Source organism: Podarcis tiliguerta (assembly GCF_965153285.1).
Source record: "Podarcis tiliguerta genome assembly, chromosome: 9".
Lineage (NCBI taxonomy): Eukaryota > Metazoa > Chordata > Lepidosauria > Squamata > Lacertidae > Podarcis > Podarcis tiliguerta.
The window spans coordinates 60,542,267-60,568,290 of NC_139542.1; the positions used below are offsets into that span (position 1 = coordinate 60,542,267).

The window sequence follows — 26,024 nt, forward strand, 5'->3', positions numbered from 1 at the left end:
AGTGATGTATCTTCAGATTTGATCCATGTCTTCTCCATTATTGCTTAGATTTTCCTGAAGCATTGCAAACAATTATAGTGCCAACCTGATTGGCATTGCTTGTATATTATGTCACTGCAACTGAATTCACGCTATTTAATGTGTGTCTTCTAGGCATTTGTGTTGTGATGGACAGGATTCCCAATTGGATTGGCTAAGCAGCATTTTTATTGCACAGGTATTAGTTCTTTTATATCATTATTCAAAAGAACAACTCTCTGGGTTCTTGAAAATAATTTTGCATTTTAATGTATGTGTTAGGTATGTATTAATGCATTTGTCTGTATGCATACACACCCACACACTCATTTAAACAAATATTTACCTTATCAACATAAATTGTAAACTACACACGACATCTTTCCTCAATAAAACCTTTCTCATTTTAGATACCTCTCTGATTTCATTATGTATCTCAAGGTTGCTCTCACCGTTTTGGTCATGGGGGAGGGATGTATCTCCCCACTACTGAATTATTTTGAGGGCCTGCTATTGCTACCCTGTGGAGATGTTCACATCATTTGAGATTTCTAATTTATTACACTTAATGGCCTCTTTGATATACAGAGCAACACCACCTCACTCCTAGGGGTGCACAGAAACCCCAAGAATCAGTAACCTTGGAAGCAGTCTCAATATTCGGGTTCAAATCTTATCTATTCTATCCTAAAATCTGTTTCATTACCATTAGTCAATGGGCAATCTGAAAATGTCTCTATCTCTATCTATCATCTATCATCTATATCATCTATCTATCTATCATCTATCATCTATCATCTATCATCTATCTATCTATCATCTATCTATCATCTATCTATCTATCTATCTATCTATCTATCTATCTATCTATCATCTATCTATCTATCTATCATCTATCTATATCTATTATCTATCATCTATCATCTATCATCTATCATCTATCATCTATCATCTATCTATCCATCTATCCATCTATCCATCCATCCACCCATCCATCCATCAATCAGTCAGTCAGTCAATCAGTCTATCTGTCTATCTATCTATCATCTATCTATCTATCATCTATCTATCTATCTATCTGAGCCTCTTGGGCTTGTCGATCAGAAGGTCAGCAGTTCAAATTCCCGCAGCAGTTTTGAGTTCCCATTGCTCTGTTCCAGCTCCTGCCAACCTAGCAGTTTGAAAGCATGCCAGTGCAAGTAGATGAATAGGTACAGCTGCGGTGGGAAGGTAAACAGCATTTCTGTGCACTCTGGCTTCCGTCACTGTGTTCCGTGGGCCAGTAGTGGTTTAGTCATGCTGGCCCCATGACCCAGAAAGCTCTCTGTGGACAAATGCCGGCTCCCTCGGCCTGAGAAGCGAGATGAGTGTCGCACTCCATAGTCACCTTTGACCGGACTTAACCGTCCAGGAGTCCTTTACCTTTACCTATCTATCTATCTACACACACACACACTCCGTTTTACAAATGTGAATGGAATTTACAGGCAAAGCTGCCTGCCACCCAGTCCCCAATTTGGCAAATGCATATAGGAGTTTTCTTGCTGGGAATGTTTACATATTTTTAAGTCTGTAACTTCTTAATAGTCTTCCAGAATTGGATGTAAATTGCAGACATGGTTCCCCCTTCTGAGGGGATGAAGCCTGCCAAATATCAGATGGTTTCAAGGGATGATCTAGATGTTCCTCAGATCATTCTAGGTATGATCTAGATCAGCGGTCCTCAATCTGTGGGTCCCCAGATGTTGTTGGACTACAACTCCCATCATCCCTGAGCTCTGGCCTTGCTAGCTAGGGGTGATGGGAGTTGTAGTTCAGCAACATCTGGGAACCCACAGGTTGAGAAAGGCTGATGTAGATGATCTAAGGGGATAAAGCCTGCCAAATATCAGATCATCTTCCAGGGGTGATCTAGATGTTCCTCAGCTCCTAACAACTTTCCCACAAGAGTCAGTTTAAAAGATGTTCTGCAGTCTTGTATATATCAAGTGCAAGCCAACAGTAGAGAATGCATGAAGGCAGTATGGAGAATGCAGCCTTCTGACTGGCGATGAATGTAGATTTGTTGGGGGCTTGGCTAATTTGTAGCTGGGGTGCTGACTGGGGTGCTGACCTGACTCAATAGTCCCTGCATGCATTGGTCACCAATTGCCTTAGAAGGGCTTCAAAGGTCACCACATTTGAGAACTCCACTGCATTCTAAAATATACTGCTTTAATTTTGTATACTAAAGAGATTGCACTTTGCAGTAATAATGTCTCTGACTTGACAAATTTTCCACAGCACAGTGATATCTGGCCACCAGATGGGAAGACAAGAAAGCAATCTGTTACTAAAAATCCAAAAATTGGTGGCTTGCCTTTAATACCAATCCAACAAGAAAGAAGTGGGCCCAAAACCAAAGTCAACACATCAGAGGTAGGTTGCTGGATATATCTGGTTATTAGCATTTATATTACTCCACTTTTTGTAGGTGTTCTAGTCCAGTGATAATTAGAACAGTAGATATTCCTAACGCAGAGACCTTTGCAGTTACACAAACATAGCACACTCCAGCCTATATTAAAGAAAGAAATTTAATAGTTTAAAAAATGGCATCCATTAACTGAAGGCAAAGGATAATATACACACTCTCTTTTGTATGGAATTAGTTCTGTATATTAAATATTTGAATTTATGTCATAATAACATGTTGATGTTAAAGATTTGTGGCGCATTTTGTGAGATTCATGTAACTGCATTGGCATTCATAAATAATTCTATTTATTTTTTCCTGTCAGATTAATTTTTCATTAAATAGAAGCCTTATCTAGGGGACAAAATATCCATTTGAATTAAACGAAAAATTATTGCACTTCAAGAGCTCTAATGCATCCATCAAAGAATAATTTCACTCTTTTCCTGTGCCATATCACTGCTTATTCCCTGCAAAGCAGGGAAGTTCTCAAAAATGTATATCTAGAATTGCACTAAACAGCTGAAATAGTAAATTAAGCCTCATCTGGAACTTAGCAGCCATATATTTCCATTATAATGTTGTTCAACTTGAAGAAGAAATTGGCTGGAACCATAGCAACTGAGGCCTCCTCGTATAGCAGCAGACATTTAGGGTCTGTTGGGATTTGTCTCTTCAACATATGTGCCTTGCAAGATGAATCCTGTGCTCCCACAAGGAATGCAGTTGTGTCTTTTGGGTATGAGTGTTTAGTTCTGTTTCTAGGTGAGGTAGGGAGAAAATAAGATTTATAGCTCTTAACTTACCCATCCAACTTGACTAGAAATCACTGCATATACACATGGGGGCATAACAGATGGTTTGCCTATGTGGATATGATTCATTTTTGAGTTATCAGTTTGGGAATACAAAAGAAACTTTCCATACACAACGGATGTTAATGATGATAATCTTCTATTGACTTTCTAACGACTTTATTGTTCTGATTTCTCTTCTTTACGTTCTTCTTTCTCCATGTCCCTCCACAAATCCTTCCATGTTCTTATGTCCTTCTACTTTATGATCCCTAAATTATATCTTCTCTTCCTTAACTACATCCATTCTCACTTACTGCATTAGAACTCAGGACCTCCTGATGCTCGTCTGGCTCAAATTCTACTGTTCTCAAAATTAATTTTTCACTCTGGCAACTTCAAGCAGACCTTTCTCTTTCAATATATATTTAATAATAATAATAATAATAATAATAATAATAATAATTTTTATTTATACCCCGCCCTCCCCAGCCAAGGCCGGGCTCAGAGCGGCTTACAAGCAATAATAAAAACAAGATGAATGATTACAACTTAAAAACAAAATTAAAATACAACATTAAAATATGGAAACATTAACATATTAAAATGTAGCCTCATCGCAGGAGGAGAAGGAAAGGAAAAAAGAAAGAAAGGGAGGGAGGGAATCAAATTGGCTCCAAGCCAAAGGCCAGGCGGAACAACTCTGTCTTACAGGCCCTGCGGAAAGAAATCAGATCCTGTAGGGCCCTGGTCTCATGAGGCAGAGCGTTCCACCAGGCTGGAGCCGGTGTTGAAAAGGCCCTGGCTCTGGTTGAAGCCAATCTAACTTCCTTAGGGCCCGGGACCACTAGGGTGTTGCTATTTCTGGACCTTGAGGCTCTTCGTGGGGCATACCGGGAGAGGCGGTCCTGTAGGTACGAGGGTCCTAGGCTGTGAAGGGCTTTAAAGGTCAAAAGCAGCACCTTAAATCTGACCCTGTACTCTACCGGGAGCCAGTGCAGTTTGAAAAGCACTGGGTGAATATGCTCCCGTGGCAGAGACCCCGTGAGAAGCCTCACTGCAGCATTCTGCACCCTCTGGAGTTTCTGGGTCAGCTTCAAGGGCAGCCCCGCATAGAGCGAATTACAGTAGTCAAGCCTGGAGATGACCATCGCATGGATCACTGTGGCCAGGTCGGGGCGGGAAAGGTAAGGGACCAACTGCTTGATGCGGTGAAGGTGGAAAAATGTCGCCTTGGCTGTTGCTGTAACTTGCGCCTCCATGGAAAGGGAGGCGTCAAGGATTACACCCAAACTCTTAACGGAAGGCAATGGCATTAATTGGGCCCCCGCAAGAGAAGGGAGTTGGTCCCTCATCCCCATGCCATCCCGACCTAGCCATAGGACCTCTGTCTTCAAAGGATTTAGTTTCAATCGGCTCCCACGAAACCATCCAGCCACAGCTTCCAAGCATCTGGTCAGTGTGTTCGGGGCCGAGTTGGTGTGGCCATCCATCAACAGATAGAGCTGAGTGTCATCAGCATATTGGTGACAGCCCAGCCCAAAGCTCCAGATAATCTGGGCAAGGGGGCGCATAAAGATGTTAAAAAGCATCGGGGAGAGAATTGCGCCCTGCGGCACTCCACACACCAAAGAATGGTGCGACGACATTTCCCTCCCTAGTGCCACCCTCTGTCCCCGAACAGAGATAAAAGAGCACAGTTAGTTACAGGCTATGCCCTGTATCCCCACGTCTGCAAGGCGGTGGTCCAGAAGATCATGATCGACCATGTCAAAGGCTGCTGACAAATCTAAAAGGATCAGCAGTCCTGACCTGCCTCGATCCAGTTGTCTACGGAGATCATCTGTGAGGGCAACCAGTGCCGTCTCAGTCCCAAAACCAGGACGGAAACTGAACTGAAATGGATCTAAAGCCGATGTTTCCTCCAGAAACCTACCAAGCTGTTCAGCAACCGCTCTCCCAATTACCTTACCCAGATATGGAAGATTTGAAACTGGGCGGTAATTGGATAGGTCTAAGGGATCTAATGAAGTTTTCTTTAATGTGTTCAGTCTCTCAAGTTACAAGCCTTGAGGAGAAGGGTCTGCAGCTTCTTCTTTTGTACACATTATACAGTGGTACCTCAGGTTACATACGCTTCAGGTTACATACGCTTCAGGTTACAGACTCTGCTAACCCCGAAATAATGCTTCAGGTTAAGAACTTTGCTTCAGGATAAGAACAGAAATCGTGCTCCGGCAGCGCAGTGGCAGCAGGAGGCCCCATTAGCTAAAGTGGTGTTTCAGGTTAAGAACAGTTTCAAGTTAAGAACAGACCTCTGGAACAAATTAAGTATTTAACCCAAGGTACCACTGTAGTTTCTTGTTTCTTTTTCCCCACAGATGATCTTAGAATCATAAAATTGTGGAGTTGGAAGGGACTGTGAGGATCATCTAGTCCATCCTCCTGCAATGCAGGAATCTTTTGCCCAACATGGAGCTCAAATCCACAACCCTGAGATTAATGATGTTGTACTCCAACTCTCAGGGACACGGGTGGCGCTGTGGGTAAAAGCCTCAGCGCCTAGGGCTTGGCGATCGAAAGGTCGGCGGTTCGAATCCCCGTGGCGGGGTGCGCTCCCGTTGTTCGGTCCCAGCGCCTGCCAACCTAGCAGTTCGAAAGCACTCCCGGGTGCAAGTAGATAAATAGGGACCGCTTACTAGCGGGAAGGTAAACGGCGTTTCCGTGTGCGGCTCTGGCTCGCCAGAGCAGCGATGTCACGCTGGCCACGTGACCTGGAAGTGTCTCCGGACAGCGCTGGCCCCCGGCCTCTTGAGTGAGATGGGTGCACAACCCTAGAGTCCGTACGGGCAGGGGTACCTTTACCTTACTCCAACTCTCATCAGACCTAGCCGACATTGGGGCAATTGTCAGGGATGATAGGAATTGTACTTAGACCACATCTGAAGGGACATCCCGGCTCTAAGCACTTTAGAAATTCATAATGCTAACGATACAATGACCTCCTTTTCTGTTTTGCCTCACTAGGGCAGAATAGGAAGTAACATGCAATGGAGCTCATCTCAGTATTGAACTTATTTATTTGCTTATTTTTTAAAAAGAATACCCTGTACAAACAATCATAATGTGATCAAGCTCTCCAAACACATATTTGCTTGTATTGGACTCCAATACAAGCTTATTATTATTATTATTATTATTAATAATATGCTGTCTGTCTGACTGGGTTGCCCCACCCACTCTGGACGGCTCCCAACAAAATATTAAAATTGATCAACCGATGAAGTGTGGGTTAGAATTGAATGAATGTTTTTTAAAAAACAGTATTTAATAAAGTAAAATAAATAAATATAAATGGAATTAAATGAATGTAATGCAACAGCAGCAGCAAAAACGCAGAAACCAAGAACTCAGTACGTTAAGCAGCAACAAAATCAAAGTTTTTTTTTTAAAAAAAGAAAGTTCTCCATTCCCATGGAACACAGAAAAGAGATTACCAAACCTCTTGAGACAGGGAGCTGCAGAGAGAAGGCACCATGAGGGAGACAACATCAGTCTTATGTGTTGTCTCAAACCATGTCTCTCTCAGAAGGAGAGGTGCCATACGTCCTGGTTTTCCCAGACATGTCCTGGAATTGGGCTGTCAAAATGGCGTCCGGGCATATTTTCGCTGAATCAGCAAAATGTCTGGGAAGGCCTGGACATATGGCAACTAGGGCGGGGTTTGTGGTTTTTTTAATGCTTTAAAATCCCCCAAAAGCTTATTCAACAACTTCAGCCAAAAATGTCAACAACTTTGTCCGGAATTTCACATTTGTAAATATAGCAATCCCAGGATAGGAGCAGAAAGCCTTGCTTGTAAGGGAAAGTTACATAAAAATTCTTGTCTGTTTCACAAACAATGGCTACAATTGCTTTCAAACTAAATGAACTACAGATAATTATTCGGGGGTGTATTGAGCATGCATTTCAACTTGTGCTCCTCTTTATTCAGAATTCAAAACTGGAATTTGAAAGCGACTTAACTGAAGACAGGAAAGGTTTAAAACAAAAGGCAACGTTGGTAGCTCAGTGCTTGGAACGCAAGGAGGAAAAAGCCCGAACCCGTGCGAGAAAACACCGGAGCCTCATCTGTTTGGATGACACGGGGGCAGATGTTCTTGACTTACCCCAAAGACCCTACAAGGAATGCAAGTCACCAAAGAAAAATGAGATCAAGACTGGCCAAACCCATCAGGATTCTGATAAGCAGCTTCCAGCAAATGTTATTCAGGAACTCAACAGCGTCCTGCAGAGGCACAGAATTGTCCATGAAGACACTTAGAATCACTTCTTTAGATTTGCACATCAGAGACTTAAATATTCTAGGAAACACAATATGTTGTCCATGTACAGTGTGCAGACTTATGAAATGTATTTATAGATGATCTAAGACAAAGTGGGTGTTAACTACCAATCCGTGGACCTTGACTGTGTGGTGCCAAGAATGAACAACTCATCTTTATATTGCAACTACATGGTTATCTTCGTTGTATGATGTATAGAGCTTCCCAAAGCATGGAGCGTTCTTTTTAAAAGCTTTGAGGAACTTGAAATGTGATTTGTCAATTCAAGGAAACTACACGATGACCTAGAAACCTATCAATGACATAGGTTGCAAACTTGCCCATAGGCAAGGCTGAGAACATCAGACTGCAGAATTTTCACTAAGAGCCAAGTTGCATGACTTTAAGCATTAAGATTTCCCCTGAGTTCATGTTTTCTTTCTTTGAAGCTTCCCCCCCCCCTCCTACACATTGGGAGGTGAGTGAGGAACTGATCTAGATGGCAGGAGGGAGAGATGGCTAAATCCCCCTATCATTGCAAACCAAGTACCCAATCAGAATTTTGCCACTCAACACATTGGCAGTTTCTGAAAGAAAAATCACACACTGGGGGCTAAACCATGTAGTTTGGCCCTAATGCAGAAGTCATTGATTTTGTATTATATCCTCTAGTGCTAGTTTTCCATAAGCAAATAATTTAATTTATTTTACTTTTTAAAGAAACAAAAGCGTTAAAATCCTCCCGCATCTGCAGTCTGAATTGGAACAGTCCAGTCCATCATATTTGGCTACAACAATCTCATTCTCACCTCACATTCTGCCGTCTGCGCAGATCAGACCAGTATTTTGACGAGGATACTATAGTCACCTTACCCAAACTCTTGAATGTAATATACTGCGTCGTCATTTTTTAAAAAGTGGATTTATACCTATTTATGTACAACTTGCTGCTGCTAAGATACTGAAGAATAAAGTGATACTGGCCATCATTTTTCACTTGCGGATCCAAGCTGTGTCATTGCATCTAACAGATTTTATAGGCAATTGGAAGAGAAGGGAAAGATTAATGGGATTTGGCAGTGAATAAGGGGTCATCTTAACACTGTTCTAAATGTAACTGATGTAAATATAATAAGTGCAGAGGATCAGTTCTGAAATATTTCTGCACCTTGGACTACCTGAAAATTCTTGGGTGTCTCAACAGTCCATTTAATGAACTTTTTTGTTGTCATTAAAGTATCATGAACCTTAAACTGATTTATTTTTTTTAGTTCAAGTTCATAAGTTTATTGTTCTAGACAAAGGCCATGGCAAACTTGTATTAGATTATAGTATTAAGAAAATAATACAGACCCATAAAAACACATTGTAGATGAAAACAAAATGGTGTATTAGCACTTTGTTAGAACAGTAATGGATCCCAGGCCAGGGCTTGCTGGCCTGTTCAGTAATGCAGCAATGCCCCAAACTGCCTCAATCTTCATGGAAAAATATATATCATGTGCAGGGCCAGCTAAGGGCATATAGGATTATTGGTGTGATTCAGCATCTGTGGTGCACATACAAATTTTGATCCCACTCTCCCCAGTGTTGGAGAAAAACATTCTCGAAGAAGAAGAAGAAGAAGAAGAAGAAGAAGAAGAAGAAGAAGAAGAAGAAGAAGAGTTTGGATTTGATATCCGGCCTTTCACTCCCCTTCAGGAGTCTCAAAGCGGCTAACATTCTCCTTTCCCTTCCTCCCCCACAACAAACACTCTGTGAGGTGAGTGGGGCTTAGAGACTTCAAAGATGTGTGACTGGTCCAAGGTCACCCAGCAGCTGCATGTGGAGGAGCGGAGATGCGAACCCGGTTCCGCAGATTACGAGTCTACCGCTCTTAACCACTACACCACACTGGCTCTCTGCATGCACATCCGATCCCTGCAGAGGTTCAGACTGCAGCCAATGGTGAATTGCTGTTGCATTTTCTCTCTTTTCAATAGCTCAGTGAGTAAAAATAAATAAAAATCAATCTACTGTACTTATATTTAATTTCTGATAAGCCAACTGTTCTACCATCACTGTTATCCCACTTGTTTCTCATGCTGGTTAGCACTGAATCAATTCATTGTGAAAAATGAAAGCTGGCATTTATATAAACAAAATCTGCATATTATGGTAGAGCTTCTTGGGAGAGGGAGCTAGTTATCCCCCCCCCCCAATGATTTTAAAAATTATTATTATTTAAAAATATCTTAAGCTTTTAAAACGTCTGCAGGAAGGTTTCATCTAGGTAAAGAGCAAATAGTTCAGAAAGTTCCTTGCTTCTCCCTATTTTACCGATCAACCTATCTGGTTGTTGAATTGCAAAAGTAAAGTTGCAAAGTCTTTTGGAGCAGAAATACACATTTCAAGACATGCATGGCTGTGCCAAAAAGAAGCAATGCCACATGCTGTCGAGGCAGTGATGTGATACCATTGCCCTCATAGCTCCCATTCCGTTGCAAATTCATTGATACCACTTATTTTAGAGGATGAATTTGAATCTCAAATACTATTTTGTGCCTTTAGTATAAAGGCATCTACCATGTGGAACACTCTTCCCCTCGAAGAAAGGTATGCACCAACAATCTTATATTTTCAGCACATCCTAAAGATTCCTCTCACTTTTTCATCCCAGCCTTTCTGGAGTAGCTGCTGTCATGTATTTTATTATATTTGATGGCTGAAGTTCGACCTGTATTTTATACTGTTTTATTTTGGTTGTTGACATTGTATGCCTTTTATCCTTTTTATTGCCTTTTGTAATAATAATGTATACAAATCCTATTCCTAATGTTTATCGTGTAAGTCAGAGAAGCCCCAAGAAGATCCCCTTCCTAAAAAAAAATCTCAATGACTACTAGGGATGCTCAGTGGGCTTGGAAAACTGAATGAGAGCTTCAAATGAATCTCTCAAACAGGAGCTCATCACGCTGCAACATTTTGTTGAAAGTCCACTTGCTTTGCTGACAAGAATTTGGGCTGGGCTGAAAATAATATGCAGCAGCCACAGATCTCTTTTATCATCTAATTCTGACCTAATTAACAATCATTTTAAAAAAAACATTTAAGTAACTGCCCAGGAATACAATCTTCTTCCTCTCTACAGTGGTAGCTTGTTTCTCAAATGCCTTGGTCCTCAAACAACTTGGAACCCAAACACTGCAAACCCGGAAGTAAATGTTCTGGTTTGCAAACTTTTTGGGGAAGCCGAACGTGCTCCGTTTTGAGTGTTACACTTCTAATTTGAGTGCCACACTTCCAATTTTAGTTCCACACTTTCATGTTGAGTGCCACACTTCCGTTTTGAGTGTTACTCTGAGGTAACAGGATTGATAACTCTGATAAGAGTGACATAGGACTAATAGTCACGATGCACTTGTCCTTTTGTACATCACATGATAAGGTAGTTATTGGCATCCATCTGTCTCGAGAGACAATGGAGTGTGCCTCCAGGGGTGAAGGCAAACTGTTGCAATAGCAGCACTGAAGTGACCTCCCCAGGGCGAAAGCCTGGGCAGTGTATTTGCCTAGATAACAAGACCCCACCCCCACCCCCCCGGCCTCGCTGATGTGGTCCAAAGGAAAACAGAGCAATACATTTGGCAACAGCTTGGCTGCAGGAGTTGCTGAAATTGGAGGTGCCATCCAGCCATCTTAGGGACTCCACTCCAAATTTGTGTAGGGTTTGCTCCTTAGCCTTTTCTTTTCCTGAAGATATTCCACAAGGCAGTGGAGGTTTGGGATCAGAGTTTTCCTTCTTCCAGATGGGCTACCTTCCCAGGTTGATGAGCCCCATCTTCCCCCACTTCCCTCTTCCGGACCATGCAGAAACCACCATCTTGACCATTGGACCCACTATTGGTTTTGTCCACTCATTACACCAGAGACTATCTTCATACGCAGGGGAAGTTTCTAACTTCTCAAGGGTTTGAGACACATCAGCCAGCCTCACTTGGTTTAGCTGACCAGTAGAAGCAGTTTCTGACAGCTTCTAGGACTCACAGGTGACAGCTGAGTTCAGGGGAAAAGGTAAAGGACCCCTGAATGGTAAAGTCCTGTCAAAGGTGACTATGAAGTCATGGCATTCATCTCACTTTCAGGCCGAGGGAGCTGGTGTTTGCCCACAGACAGTTTTCTGGCTCATGTGGCCAGCATGACTAAACTGCTTCTGTCACAACAGAACACCTTGACGGAAACCAGAGTGCATGGAAACACCGTTTACCTTCCTGCTGCAGCGGTACCTATTTATCTACTTGCACTGGCATGCTTTCGAACTGCTAGGTTGGCAGGAGGTGAGACAGAGCAACGAGAGCTCACCCCATCGCAGGGATTTGAACCACCGACCTTCTGGTCAGCAAGCCCAAGAGGCTCAGTGGTTTAGACCACAGTGCCACCCGCATCCCTGACTCGCTTGGTCAGATGTCAGCTACCCTTTAGCTTTTTTTAGCCAGTTATTCAAATCTGGGTTCTGTAGCTATGCAAAGGTGGCTGCTATGAAGAAGAAAGGGCAATGGTGGTGTCTTGCCAAGTAAATAATTCACTAGTACTGACAATCTGATCAAGTCCCCCTCCTAGCTATTAGCAGACAGTGGCTGGACTCCAAAGAACTACTTTCAACATGGCCAAGGATTTGGGTTTTCCCAGTACACTTGTTAGCGCTTTTTAACTGATTCCTGTGATCAGTCCAAAGCTCCCTTGATGTGCAGATTGAGTGGCAGAGTGCTTTGAATGCAGGCTTCATCCTTTTAAAAGAGCTTCTGCTGTTAATTGTTCCATTTTCTATTCTGAAGTGAGATTTACCTTTTCCCCACTTCTTCCTTAAGTCATTCTGACTTTGGTAATGAGCATTGTTTATGTTAATACAATACTTTACCAATTGCAACATAGAATATAATTCCTTTCCCCTGCTTTTAAATCTTAGCATTAATTCACCAAGAGCTACAATTTTTACACTACCCATTAGGAGTAAATTGGGGTTGGTTCATTCCGTGTATGAATACGTTTAATGACCTGTTTTCTTTATTTCCAATATGTGCCAATTAAGGGCTAATCGTGCTAGGGTTGGAATAGTATTTTCTATTTCTATTTACATATTTCAATTATTGTAAGAAAGCTATTTCGGAGTTGTTAATCTAGGTATTTATTATTTGCTTGGCTCAATATTATCGGGACTCTTTCCTACACGTACTTACTAAGAATCATACTGAATGCTGGGAGTTCCATCTAGTTCAACCATGATGGACACCTGTGCATGGGGAGAACTACAGTGGACATAATAGAAGCTGGTTCTTCCACCCCTTCCCTGTGCTCACAGGTGTGATAGGAATTTTATGGTATTAGATATATGGTAATGTTCATAACTGCACATACATAGATCAACACAGGAAGACCAACCTGGAACCATTTTGATTCTTAAACTGACCAAATCCTTTCTCTGCAAGGTTAAACTGGAAAAGCCTCCCCATTGTCTCTTTCATCACAAGATATGTCTGTTTGAATAAGGTGTGAGCCTGTGACCTGGCCCAGGAAATAAGTATTTTAACACTACAAAAGAATGGCCAGGCACCCCAGGCAATCCAATCAAGTAACTTGCCAGACAAGAGATAACTCTGACAAGGAGAAAAAACAACATTTAAATTTCTGATGTAGGTGGGATGTATCTGAGGGGTGGTCTTAGGTTACACCCCTTCTGTGATGTATGCATAATGTTTCTGGGGGTGGTCCTGATCTAGAGAATGGGAATTTCAAAAGTCTTTATAAGCCCTTGCACAGCAATTTTGGGGGTCCTCTTCCTCTCCTGCGTGTGAGGGGAGCACCCTGTTGCAACAGATCAATAAAGATCAAGCTTACTAGCTGCTTTGCTTCTCAATATTCTCTGGTTGGCCTCTGTTATTTTCTCCTACCAATAGGGAACCTATGTAAGGACTCTATATGGGCTCTTGGATACCCCATAAGGGAAAAGGGCATATTTTTATTTACAACACAGAGCTGTTACAGGGTGGCCCTATTTTCACAGAGCTTTTCTTTATTGAACAAAGAAGAAAGAACAAGTCAAGAATACGGATCAGGTGTGCTGAGTAATGGGTGACTACCTCAGGCTTCATAAGAACATAAAAATAGCCTGCTAGATCACACCAAGGGTCCATCTAGTCCAGCATTCTGTTTTCACAATGACTAAACAGATGATGATGATCATCATCATCATTAATTTGTAGAGCATCCTATATTCAAAGGCACCTAAATATATGTATTGAAGGTGCCAGGTCATCCTCTCTCGGAAGAACATTCCACAAATGGGGAGCCACCACAGAAAATGCCCATGGGGTGACTTTGTTCTTTAACTGCAGGCTGAGGAAAATAATCCCCAGAGTTTAAATGATGGAGCAGGCATCTTGTCGGGGAGTTGTTTATAGGCCACCAAGTCCTTGAACGACAGAAGGAATGTTTCCAAAGGAGTGGAATGTGAATGGACAAAGGACGATGGCAATAAATTATCTCTACACACCAGGTCTGGGAACATGGTGAAATGGATTTTTATATGTTTGGGAAACAACAAAGGTGCTGATTGTAAGGAAACAAGAAAGGCCAGCTATCAAAATGGGTTAAAATTAACGGAAGGATGAGAAGGTGATTAAAGAAGAACAATGAAGTGGCAACATCAGGAAGCAATGGACATGTGTTTGTAACAGGAGTGGGAAACCTTTTTTAAAAAAAAAAATGTATTAAATTTAAATAATTTGGATCAATTTGTTAAAATTTGGAAAATTAATAAAAATTAACATATATTTTAAAAGAAAAGGCCCATGGGATGCCTGTGGGAAAATAGCAAGCATGATTTGAGCACAAGAGCACTCTCCTCTTTCTTGGTGTCCAGCAACTGGGATTCATCAGTATTGCTGCTGCTTCTGAATATTGTCTAATCATTTTTTTTAAGCTTTAAAGCTTTGCTCATGGTTGGATTCTGCTCAAGTCTTGGATAGGACAAAATTTGATGCTTTTGCACTCACAATGAAATAATTGTGGTGGCACTGGAATCTTTCCTTTTACCAGTCTCTGTGAGTCCCTACTCCCTTTTACCAGATAGCAGCTGTTACTCTAGATGGAGGGAATCTCTCCCTTTCTTTTCTCCACTTCATGGTATATGAAAGCCAGTAAAGGAAGCAACTCAGGTGCAAGGAGTCACATTAAATGTTGCTTTCCCAGGGCATAACAGGGCTCCAGGTACCATGTATGGTGGGCAGGCGGGAAGAACTCTTAAAATGTAGTCCTGAAATAGGTGTGTGCATGTGAAGCTAGCTATGATTTTAAGGTAACACTCAGAATCAACAAGGTTTGTATCCTGCATGGCAAAGCTCAGCAACATCTCTGGTGCCCCATTCCCATGGGTGTGTGCGGTTTTAACAAGACAGAGGGCCTTCTTGGTGGTGGTACCCACCATGTGGAATGCCCTCTTATCAGATAATAATAATAATAATAATAATAATAATAATAATAATAAATAAAATAAAAATAAAAACAAAAATAAAAATAAAAATAAAAATAAAAATAAAAATAAAAATAAAAATAAAAATAAAAATAAAAATAAAAATAAAAATAAAATTATATCCCGCCCTCCCCAGCCGAAGCTGGGCTCAGAGTGGCTAACAACAGTAAAATATACAACATTCTAAAATCATTTCATTATAAAATCAGCTCAAATCAGATTAATGGCAACCATTGGGCTAGAGTTCTGTGAGGATTACCAAAGGACTGGCAAAACAGCTCTGTCTTGCAGGCCTTGCAGAAAGATGCCAAGTCCTGCAGGGCCCTAGTATCTTGTGACAGAGCGCTCCACCAGATTGGAGCCACAGCCGAAAAAGCCCTGGCTCTGGTTGAGACCAGCCTAACCTCTCTGTGGCCCAGGACCTCTAAGATGTTTTAATTTGAAGACCATAAGGTCCTCCATGGGACATACCAGGAGAGGCGGTCCCGTAGATGTTGAGGAGGTAACTATATAACCTTTAGAAGATGTAATGGGTAATGTTTTATTATGTTTTCATATATGTTTTGGCTTCTGAACACTGCAAACCCGGAAGTGACTATTCTGGTTTCTTAACGTTCTTTTGGAACCCGAACGCCCAACACGGGTTCCATGGTTTCTGATTGGCTGCAGGAGCTTCCTGCAGCCAATTGGAAGTCACACCTTGGTTTCCAAACGTTTTGGAAGTCAAACGGACTTCCGGAACGGATTCCATTCGACTTCCGAGGTACGATGTATTATTATTATTAACCTGTGTTTTACTTCTATCTAAATATGCACAGGGTTGTAGCTTTAACTACTTAAAACGAACAGTTAAGGCTCTTTACCAAAAAGGGAACAATAGTTCCTAAAACTTAGAACAAAAGTGCAGAATAGACAATAACCCGTGGTTGCTAAATTTTGGATGAAATATTCAGTTTAACTTCTTTGATGAGGAAAAGTTGAATCCCAGACAAACTAAGGAAAGGACCACAGATCCAAGTATGCATAGACAGAAACACTTGCATTGCATTCCATTACCTTTATCCACAACAGAGGTCAGTAACCTAAGGCCCATGGCCCACAAGCAGCCCATCGGGGTTGTTTAACCAGCCCATGGACTCCCACCGCCCGCTCGGTTGGCTCCCGTGCGCCACGCTAAACTGGTGCAGAGCAGAGCGGGGACCGCCTTCCACAACACTGGCCAGCTTCCCATTGGCTGCAGAAAGCTCCTGCAGCCAATGGGAAGCTGTGTATGCCTCCTCCACGCCGGAACGAGCGCCAGAAATAGTGTTTGCGCATGCACACTCCGGCCCACCGCAGCGTCTGCAGGACCGTGAACCGGCCCAAGCCACAAAAACTTTGCCGACCTCTGATCCACAAGGTGCATGGATGTATTTAGGTAGCAACATTGAAGGTTTGATCCTGAAAGTAAAGCATTCCAGACCTTCAGAAAATCACATCGAAAGAAAGCTAGCATGATTGACTGGGGCATAGAATTTATTGCACTTAGTGTTGCATCTGGCATTCCATCATGTCCACATGGATCTTGGGAGAACTCTCCTAAGGTTGTTGAAGTCACTCTGTAATGGTTAGATGTGTCAGTTTCATGTCAATTTCAGTTCACTGATACTGGAGTTTTCTAAAGGAGTGAGTTCTTCTGAATAAAACTGGCATGAAATTGGCGTGCATTGTGTCTTGGGTTAAAGTGACATTGACATAAAGTCAAGCTCTGTGGTGCTTAAAATGGATGTCGGAACTGTCAGAATGAAACTAAGGCAGGAACATTTGATTTCAAATTGCACAAGATCTAGAATACCCCAAGCTAAATAAGGAATTCAGTAGGCAAGAGGCAGAGCTTAGTATATGAATCTACATTGTGAGCCACCTTGCGGGCAGAAAAACAGCACATGAATGGCCAAGTAAATAAATAGTTCAATCCTATGTTTAGTCCCTGACTGTCCCACTGTGCGGCAGCAATTTCGGCAAATTATACTATGCCACTGATGTGCCTGAGGGTTGATCATAAAATCATTAAATTTGAGAGGTTGCTAGCGCATCAAGCCCAGTCTATGTTCATCAGAAAAACTTGTATATCAGAAATGCAAATCTGTGTACAATGAGTCACTAGGAGGTCTGACACATCACTCTATAAAATCTCTTCATAAATAGCTCAAGATGGCTTGTGCGGTCGTGATCTGACCTCTATAACCTTTGTTTGAACTCTTTGTGCTGTGATGATTACATGTTCACATGGCTCTCTGTATTTGTCCAAAGTCACCTAGGCATTGACCATGCCCAGGGATACGTGATTCCCTTTCCTTTATGACCCATGCCTTGGAGAGTGTTAGGGAGCCTTTTGTATACCTGACATCATTGTCCTGACATTTATGGTGCCACTGTAGAGTGTGCATGTTTACCCTTTTATGCACAATTCAACTAGTACAGCGGAACCTTGGTTTTCAAACGTAATCCGTTCCGGAAGGTCGACTTCCATAATGTTCGAAAACCAAAGCAGACATTCCCGGAAGCATTTCTGTCCAGAAAACTCAATATGGAAGCAGTGTAGCACATTTGGCTTCCGCAAAGCACCCAGAAACCTAAGCAGTTACTTCTGGGTTTTTGGCGTTCAAAAGCCGAAATGTTTGACTTCTGAGATGTCCAAAAACTGAGGTACCAACCCACTGAAAGTGAATGGGGCTGCCTGACTGTGTGGCTGGAATCTCTTGAGTCTGTGCTGTGATGCAAACTGAGACATCCCAACCCAAGCCCCTTGTGTGCAGTTTTGCTAGAAGACTGGTCTAGCTCTTTCTTCTTTCCCCTGTTGGTCTAATTCTCACCGAAATTTGTTGTCGCCATCTGTCTGATTCAAGAGTGCGCCTCCGGGGGGCGAAGTTAAACCACTGTGTTAGTAGCACCAAAGTGACCACCCTGGGGTGCGAGCCTTCCCAGATTGATGAGCCCCATCTGCCCCTCACTTTCCTCTACAGCACATGCAGAAACTGCCTTATTAACCATTGGATCCACCATTGGATCCACCATTGGCCTCATCCACACAATTTACCAGAGCCTGACTTTGCATGTAGGGAAAGTCTGTAACTCACTGAGGGTTGGAGACCCATGGGCTACCCACACCTGGCTTAGCCAGCCAGTTGAAGCCAGTTGAAGCTGTTCCCAGGGTGTCGCTTTTGTCACATGCTGACATTTTCTAGGAGCCACAGGTGAGAGCTGAGTGCAGACTGGGGACCAAAAGTGGACAAACTATCCTTTAAGGTAACCAAGCTGACCTTTAAATGGCCCCTAAATGGCCTTGGCCAAGTATACCTGAAGGAGCATCTCCACCCCCATCATTCTACTCATACACTGAGGTCCAGCGTCGAGAGCCTTCTGGCAGTTCACTCACTGCGAGAAGTGAGGTTACAGGGAACAAGGCACAGGGCCTTCACGGCAGTGGCGCCCACCCTGTGCAACGCCCTCTTATCCGATGTCAAGGACAACTATCTGACTTTTAGAAGACATCTGAAGGCAGCCCTGTTTAGGGAAGTTTTTAATGTTTGATGTTTTATCACTTTTTTATTGTTATTAATATTCTGCTGGGAGCCTCCCAGAGTGGCTGGGGAAACCAAACCAGATGGGAAGGGTGAAAATAATAAATTATTATTGTTATTACCCCAGAAGGACCACAATGCACACACACACACCACCAGAGGTACTACATCCTTCATTGAAATAGGAAACCTGAATTTGGGGCTGTATCATTTCAGGCTGCAGGTGGGAGATCAGATGACTGGATGCTGTTCTACCATGAAACTTCTCTCCATATATTAGAAAAAACACATCAAGATTCATATTTAGTGTTGTTGTTCTTCATGGCATGCTTTGCTTGCTCTGTGTAGGAATCATTTTGGCTGGCGGGAGAGCATTTCACCATGAGAGACCTCAGCTGCAGTCTGAAGTGGTTCAAGTGAAACACGGGGTTATTTTCTCAGTGAGAACTAAGCCTTTGTCCCTCTATCTGCCTTCTAACCTTATGAATTGTAAGTGGCTTTAACCATGTGGAAAATGTAGGCAAATGACTGATGGTTGAGATAGAAAACAAAGATTTGGCTCTAGCCGGGTCTGTTTTGTTCACATAAAGCAAGTGAGAAAGGTAATTTTGGTTGGGGCTATACTTATGTTCAGGCCCCTGAAGGTTAATATGTAGCACATTAAGCATGTTATAATTGAACTGTGGGGAAACAAATTAAAATTGTAATGAACTCTGTTCCCTTTGGAAGTAAAATTAGGTACATCATTACCAGCACTGGTAGAGTTCTTGATATTATGGTCTAATCAGCACTTAATAGCCCACTCTCTGTGGCTCTAATTTCACATAATTAATGTGCATGAAAAATGAACCATGTAAAGGCTTTCCAATTCTATACTGTGCATTGGATAAAATAAGGATGCTAATAAACATGACTTACCGGTACTTCTATCCCTTCCAGGTTCCAGGCATAAAATGCCTGAAAAATCCCTTTTCCTAGACTGGCTTTGATGAACACACATAACAGGGTGTGATGAAACAGATGAAACACGTGACATCTATCCGGAATGAATGAAGAATTACAAACTAAATGCACCCAAATCTTAATTTTTATCAATGTCAGCTTAATATTCATGTGGTCATCTTGTGCATATTGTTTTGTATTCACATTTTCCCCAAAAGTAGTATTTAAGTAAACGGTGCCATAAATGCATGTGACAGTCTGCAGAATTTCAGATACCAGCCAATTGGGAATCACAATTTGGGGTGAAAGCAAGAAGCACTGACCCCACTTGGAATGAGTGTCTAGAGGGCTGTATTTCGAACTCAGCTCACTTCCAGACACCAATTCTAACTAAGTTCTTCTTGCTCTCACTCAGAACTGGCTTTGTGATACAGTGGTACCTCAGGTTACATAAGCTTCAGGTTACATACGCTTCAGGTTACAGACCCTACTAACCATAGAATCATAGAATCATAGAATCATAGAGTTGGAAGAGACCACAAGGGTCATCGAGTCCAACCCCCTGCCAAGCAGGAAACACCATCAGAGCACTCCTGACATATGGTTGTCAAGCCTCTGCTTAAAGACCTCCAAAGAAGGAGACTCCACCACACTCCTTGGCAGCAAATTCCACTGTCGAACAGCTCTTACTGTCAGGAAGTTCTTCCTAATGTTTAGGTGGAATCTTCTTTCTTGTAGTTTGGATCCATTGCTCCGTGTCCACTTCTCTGGAGCAGCAGAAAACAACCTTTCTCCCTCCTCTATGTGACATCCTTTTATATATTTGAACATGGCTATCATATCACCCCTTAACCTCCTCTTCTCCAGGCTAAACATGCCCAGCTCCCTTAGCCGATCCTCATAAGGCATTGTTTCCAGGCCTTTGACCATTTTGGTTGCCCTCCTCTGTACACGTTCTAGTTTGTCAGTGTCCTTCTTGAACTGTGGTGCCCAGAACTGGACACAGTACTCCAGGTGAGGTCTGACCAGAGCAGAATACAGTGGCACTATAACTTCCCTTGATCTAGATGCTATACTCCTATTGATGCAGCCCAGAATTGCATTGGCTTTTTTAGCTGCCGCGTCACACTGTTGGCTCATGTTAAGTTTGTGGTCAACCAAGACTCCTAGATCCTTTTCACATGTACTGCTCTCAAGCCAGGTGTCACCCATCTTGTATTTGTGCCTCTCATTTTTTTTGCCCAAGTGCAATACTTTACATTTCTCCCTGTTAAAATTCATCTTGTTTGTTTTGGCCCAGTTCTCTAATCTGTCAAGGTCGTTTTGAAGTGTGATCCTGTCTTCTGGGGTGTTAGCCACCCCTCCCAGTTTGGTGTCATCTGCAAATTTGATCAGGATGCCCTTGAGTCCATCATCCAAGAGCACGCCTCCCAGAAATAGTGCTTCAGGTTAAGAACTTTGCTTTAGGATGAGAACAGAAATCGTGCTCCGGTGGCACGGCAGCAGCAGGAGGCCCCATTAGCTAAAGTGGTGCTTCAAGTTAAGAACAGTTTCAGGTTAAGAACAGAGCTCCGGAACGAATTAAGTACTTAACCCGAGGTACCATTGTATTACCATATTGCTTTTCATAAGGGCCACGTCTCATGGGGTGAAAATGTATGTGTGCTTGTTCACACATGTAATGGTTGAGCATCGTATTAAATATTTCTTGGGTGTTTTCTTTTAATTTAGAGCATTCACTTTTGTAATCAAGTATTTTTAAGTTCTCTTGAAGAAGAAATTCTCTTTCTTGCCTTTTTCATGTTTGGTCCTTCTTCTGCAGCTGCTTCCGTTCTTCTCTTGTTCGTTATAATGGTTGCCTGGTCTTCAGCCTGGCCTGATCAACAGAGAAGTAATTTATGTCTACAGCTGAGGATTCCCCAATAACAGGGCTTAGGAACCTATGACCCTTCAGCTCCTGGATCCCATTAGCCTCACTCAATATGGCCAGTGATCAGGGATGATGGAAGTTGTAGTCCAACAACATCTAGATGGCTGAGGGTTCCCCATCCCTGCACTATCACCTACAACTGGAGAAGCAAACTTCAGGGGCTCTGGGTTAGAGAATGTGCATATGTTAGGTCAACCTTCCACCATGCTGGCTAGGTCTGAAGAATCATAGAATCATGGAATTGTACAGTTGGAAGGGAACATGAAGACCATCTAGTCCAGGGTTTCCCAAACTTGAGTCTCCAGCTGTTTTTGGACTGCAATGCCCATCATCCCTAGCTAGTAAGACCATTGGTCAGGGATGATGGGAACTGTAGTCCAAAAACAGCTGGAGACCCAAGCTTGGCAAACCCTGATCTAATCCAACCCCCTGCAATGCAGGAATTTTTTGCCCAACACAGGTCTCAAACCCACAACCCACGGATTAAGAGTCTCATTCTCTACTAACTGAGCTATGTGCTGTCTGTTGGCAGTTGCATTCCGACAATATTTGGAAGGCCTCAGTTTAACAGAAACTCCTCTAGGTCTGATTCTGCAGCCTCACCTGGGTCCTCACATGGTTTGTTTATGGCTGTAAATTGTTTCACATAGGATTTTATTTGTTAATGTTGTTAATGACAGTGTAGGCATGGGTTGTTGTAGTAAAAATTGTTTTATTTTATTCTTGAAAGCAGCTCATCCACCATGTCGTCTTCCTGTCCCAAAGTCAGAAATGTCTAGGCTATATTATTTTTTTCTTTAATTTTTGTTAAAACGCCCCCCCTCCAAAAGAGAGAAAAAGGGCTCTGATGCTCCATTATAGTACTTTATGTTTGATGCACTAACAGGGATGACTCATCAATCATTCCACTTCATACTTAAAAGCTAGCAACACAGATAATTTCATAGTCAGAGAGTTAGTATATTTGAGCTTTGGTCTCTCAATGCATTTAATATTTTGGAGGACTCGGGGGTTGCTACAAATTTTCTCTGACAAAAAAATCGTAGAGAGAGAGAGAGAAACCAAAATCGCCTCTTTTGACTGTCGTTAATGCTGAGCAAGAGGAGGGGAAAGGAAAGCAAGAACTATTGACAAGTGGAGATAAGTGTCTCACCATATGGATTGTAACATTTTAATTATATTCTCCTTTTCCTTTTCCTTTTTTTTTCGGTGGCAACTTTTAGTGGTAATAATTTTTCAACTAATTAAAGACCAGCTGCTACTTAGCAAGCTCAACAACCCAATTAGGAGTCCAGAACCTGGTAAACAACCTTTATTGCCAGCTAGCGAGCTGAATCACCTCCTGTTGCTGGCGCAGAAGTTATATTTTTGTAACTATTTTGTAAAATTGCGTCGCTTTTCCTGGATCTGGCAAAAGATTTCCTTTGGAGGCACTTACAATGATCTGACATCACATTGGCATCACATTTTTGCACAGTGCTGGAGATCTCTAGCAGCATTCTCTATTTTTAGGATTTTGTACAAGCTCTCAAATGGCTTTCGCATTGATCTGGTCTGTATGTCACAGAAAGCGAAGCCATGGCTTCCCAGGACCGTATGAAAGTGGAGTACAGCTTATGTTTAGTGTGGAGATAGCTTCATTACAAGCCCAGATCATGAAGACAAGGTGTGGTGCAGAAGGAGAGACAGAGAGACCAGGAGAAGAAGAAGAAGAGTTTGGATTTGATATCCCACTTTATCACTACCCGAAGGAGTCTCAAAGCGGCTAACATTCTCCTTTCCCTTCCTCCCCCACAACAAACACTCTGAGAGGTGAGAGAGGCTGAGAGACTTCAAAGAAGTGTGACTAGCCCAAGGTCACCCAGCAGCTACCTGTAGAGGAGCAGAGACGCGAACCCGGTTCCCCAGATTACAAGACTATCGCTCTTAACCACTACACCACACTGGCACACTGGAGGGGGGACGGACATAGCGGCTAGGAGCTTTCCCCTGAAATTATGCACATTTACGTGGTCCCAGTAAGTCATGGTTTGGCTTATCATCATGTGTGACCCAGCCAATGGTTTTTGCGTGTCTCTTTCATATGGGAGGTCTACAAATCAACCCCCTGCATTTCAAATTCAGAGCAATGTCTCAGTGGCTGCTAGCCAAGATGGAGGATGGATGGTAGTTAACAGATTGAGGTTTAATCCCAACAAGATAGAAGTATTTGTTTCTGAGGCACAGTGGAGCCCTTGATCCCCCTTTAAAAATTATTTGCTGACCAGCACCATGTAAGGTCCATAATAGGCACATATCCAGAATTGCCCTGATATGAAAGAAATTACAGCTGACGCTCAGGTTGTGAATGTGATCCATGTGGGAAGCACGTTTGCAACCCACAGCGTCAGCAACCTGCAGTGCCGTGTCTGCGCACGCGCGGGTTGTGATTTGGTGCTTCTGCACATGTGCAAGCACCAAAACCCGGAAGTAACCCATTCTGGTACTTCTGGGTTTGGCGCGGGGCGCAACCTGAAATCACACAACCTGAAGTGTCTAACCTGAGGTATTACTGTACACAGAACACAAAACTTCAGAGTGAAAGGGAATGAAGCCACCCGAAATGCAATACAGTGGTACCTCGGGTTACATATGCTTCAGGTTACATATGCTTCAGGTTACAGACTCCGCTAAATTGTGCTTCAGGTTAAGAATTTTGCTTCAGGATGAGAACAGAAATTGTGCTCCAGCGGCGCGGCGGCAGCGGAAGGCCCCATTAGCTAAAGTGGTGCTTCAGGTTAAGAACAGTTTCAAGTTAAGTACGGACCTCCAGAACGAATTAAGTACTTAACCCGAGGTACCACTGTATTTTTTCTTTAAGTAGAAATTATGCATCTAGACACTTGGTTACCTAATTAAAATCGTGCATGATCTGTTAAAGAGAAGTGGCAATGAAAAGACCCTACTAGAGTCATTTTTGGGAAAGAATTTCTGGTGGCGGAAAGAAGCTCAGACATGGTTGAGAAATAGCGTATGATGCTCGGCAGTGATAAATGGCATGTGATTTCCATTGGCAAGTGCAGTTGGAATATGACAACTGTTATTGGGCCCAGAACTATAGGCAGAGAAGCTTCCTGTAATTTACTGTGGTTCATAAATATCTGAGGCCAAGAAATCCAGGGAGAATAAAGTGTGGCTAAAGCTAGTGATATGTGTGCAAGGAGGAAGTTGTTCCTGAACCAGGAGCCTCTTGGTCTGTGCATTCCAAAATGAGCCACTTAATGCTCATAGCTGTAGCTCATCCCAGTCCCAGAGAGTCCATTGAGTCCCTCCTGGTCTTGAGCAACTATAATTGCCTCTAGGTCAGGCCTAGGTAATTATTATCACCTGGGTAGTAGTACAGTGGTATCTCTGGTTGTGAACAGGATCCGTTCCGGAGGCCCGTTCGCAACCTGAAAAGTGCACAACCTGAAGCACCATATCTGTGCAGGTGCACGGCACGATTTGGCACTTGTGCGCATGTGCGAAGCGTGATTTAGTGTTTCTGCGCATGCCGAGTGGTGAAACCCATCCTGAAGCAAAGTTCTTAACCTGAAGCACTATTTCTGGGTTAGTGGAGTCTGTAACCTGAAGCGTATGTAACCTGAGGTACCACTGTACACACACACACACACACACACACACACACACACAAAGTTGTGCTACATTTTAAATAGTGGGAAAGAACTGAACGCTGGAACACTACCCCAAATTTCGCCATCTGAAATTACGACACAAAATGCCCGTAATCTGTAGGTTAAGGAGGTTGCTAACAGATTTCACTGGAAGTGCATAACAACAGAAATATGCACTAACTTTCTGGTAGATAATGCTACTTTTCCAGAAAAGGCTTTCATGTCCTGTGAACGATCATGTAGAAGGTGGAAATTATCAGGTAAGGAAATGTCAGAATAAAGTGCTCTCTCTGTGTGTTTTCCACCAGAAATTGAGGATGCTTTTATGTCAATGGGCATTTAATGTGTAACACGTAGTTTATTGTTTGTCTCCACTGTCGGAGGCAGTACACCTCTGAATAATGGTTTCTGGGAATCACAGACTGGGGAGAGTGCTATTGTGCTCAGTGTTCCTCGCAGGTTTCCTAGAGACATCTATTTGACCACTGTGAGAAACGTTTGCTGAATATATTTGGCCTGATGTAGGCAGAGGGCCTTCTCGGTAGTGGCGCCCACCCTGTGGAATGCCCTCCCATCAGATGTCAAGGAGGTAAGTAACTATAAAACCTTTAGAAGACATCTGAAGGCAGCCCTGTGTAGGGAAATGTTTAATGTTTAATGTTTTATTATGTTTCTGTATATGTTGGAAGCACAGAATGGCTGAGGAAACCCGGTTAGATGGGCAGGGTACAAATATTAAAATTATCATTATTCAGCAGGCTCTTCTTATGGTTTCAAGTTTTAACATGCAACATCTTTTCTTCCAGCTACTATCAGATTCAAGTTTGGCTGCCTTGT

General features: G+C 42.6%; 1 protein-coding gene across 3 annotated transcripts in view; it reads left to right on the forward strand.

The window, feature by feature from the left end:
* Nucleotides 1-8,588, forward strand: part of ARAP2 (ArfGAP with RhoGAP domain, ankyrin repeat and PH domain 2) — a 123,161-nt gene extending 114,573 nt beyond the window's left edge. For 2 of the 3 annotated variants that reach the window (XM_083457959.1, XM_083457960.1), the window contains 3 exons: nt 154-217; nt 2,302-2,436; nt 7,262-8,588. In XM_083457959.1, coding sequence (XP_083314085.1) covers nt 154-217; nt 2,302-2,436; nt 7,262-7,591 — 529 coding nt within the window. In that variant the 3' untranslated portion in view covers nt 7,592-8,588. The remainder of the gene's footprint in view (nt 1-153; nt 218-2,301; nt 2,437-7,261) is intronic. The other variant, XM_083457961.1, reaches the window with a different exon arrangement.
* The last annotated feature ends 17,436 nt before the right edge of the window (nt 8,589-26,024 follow it).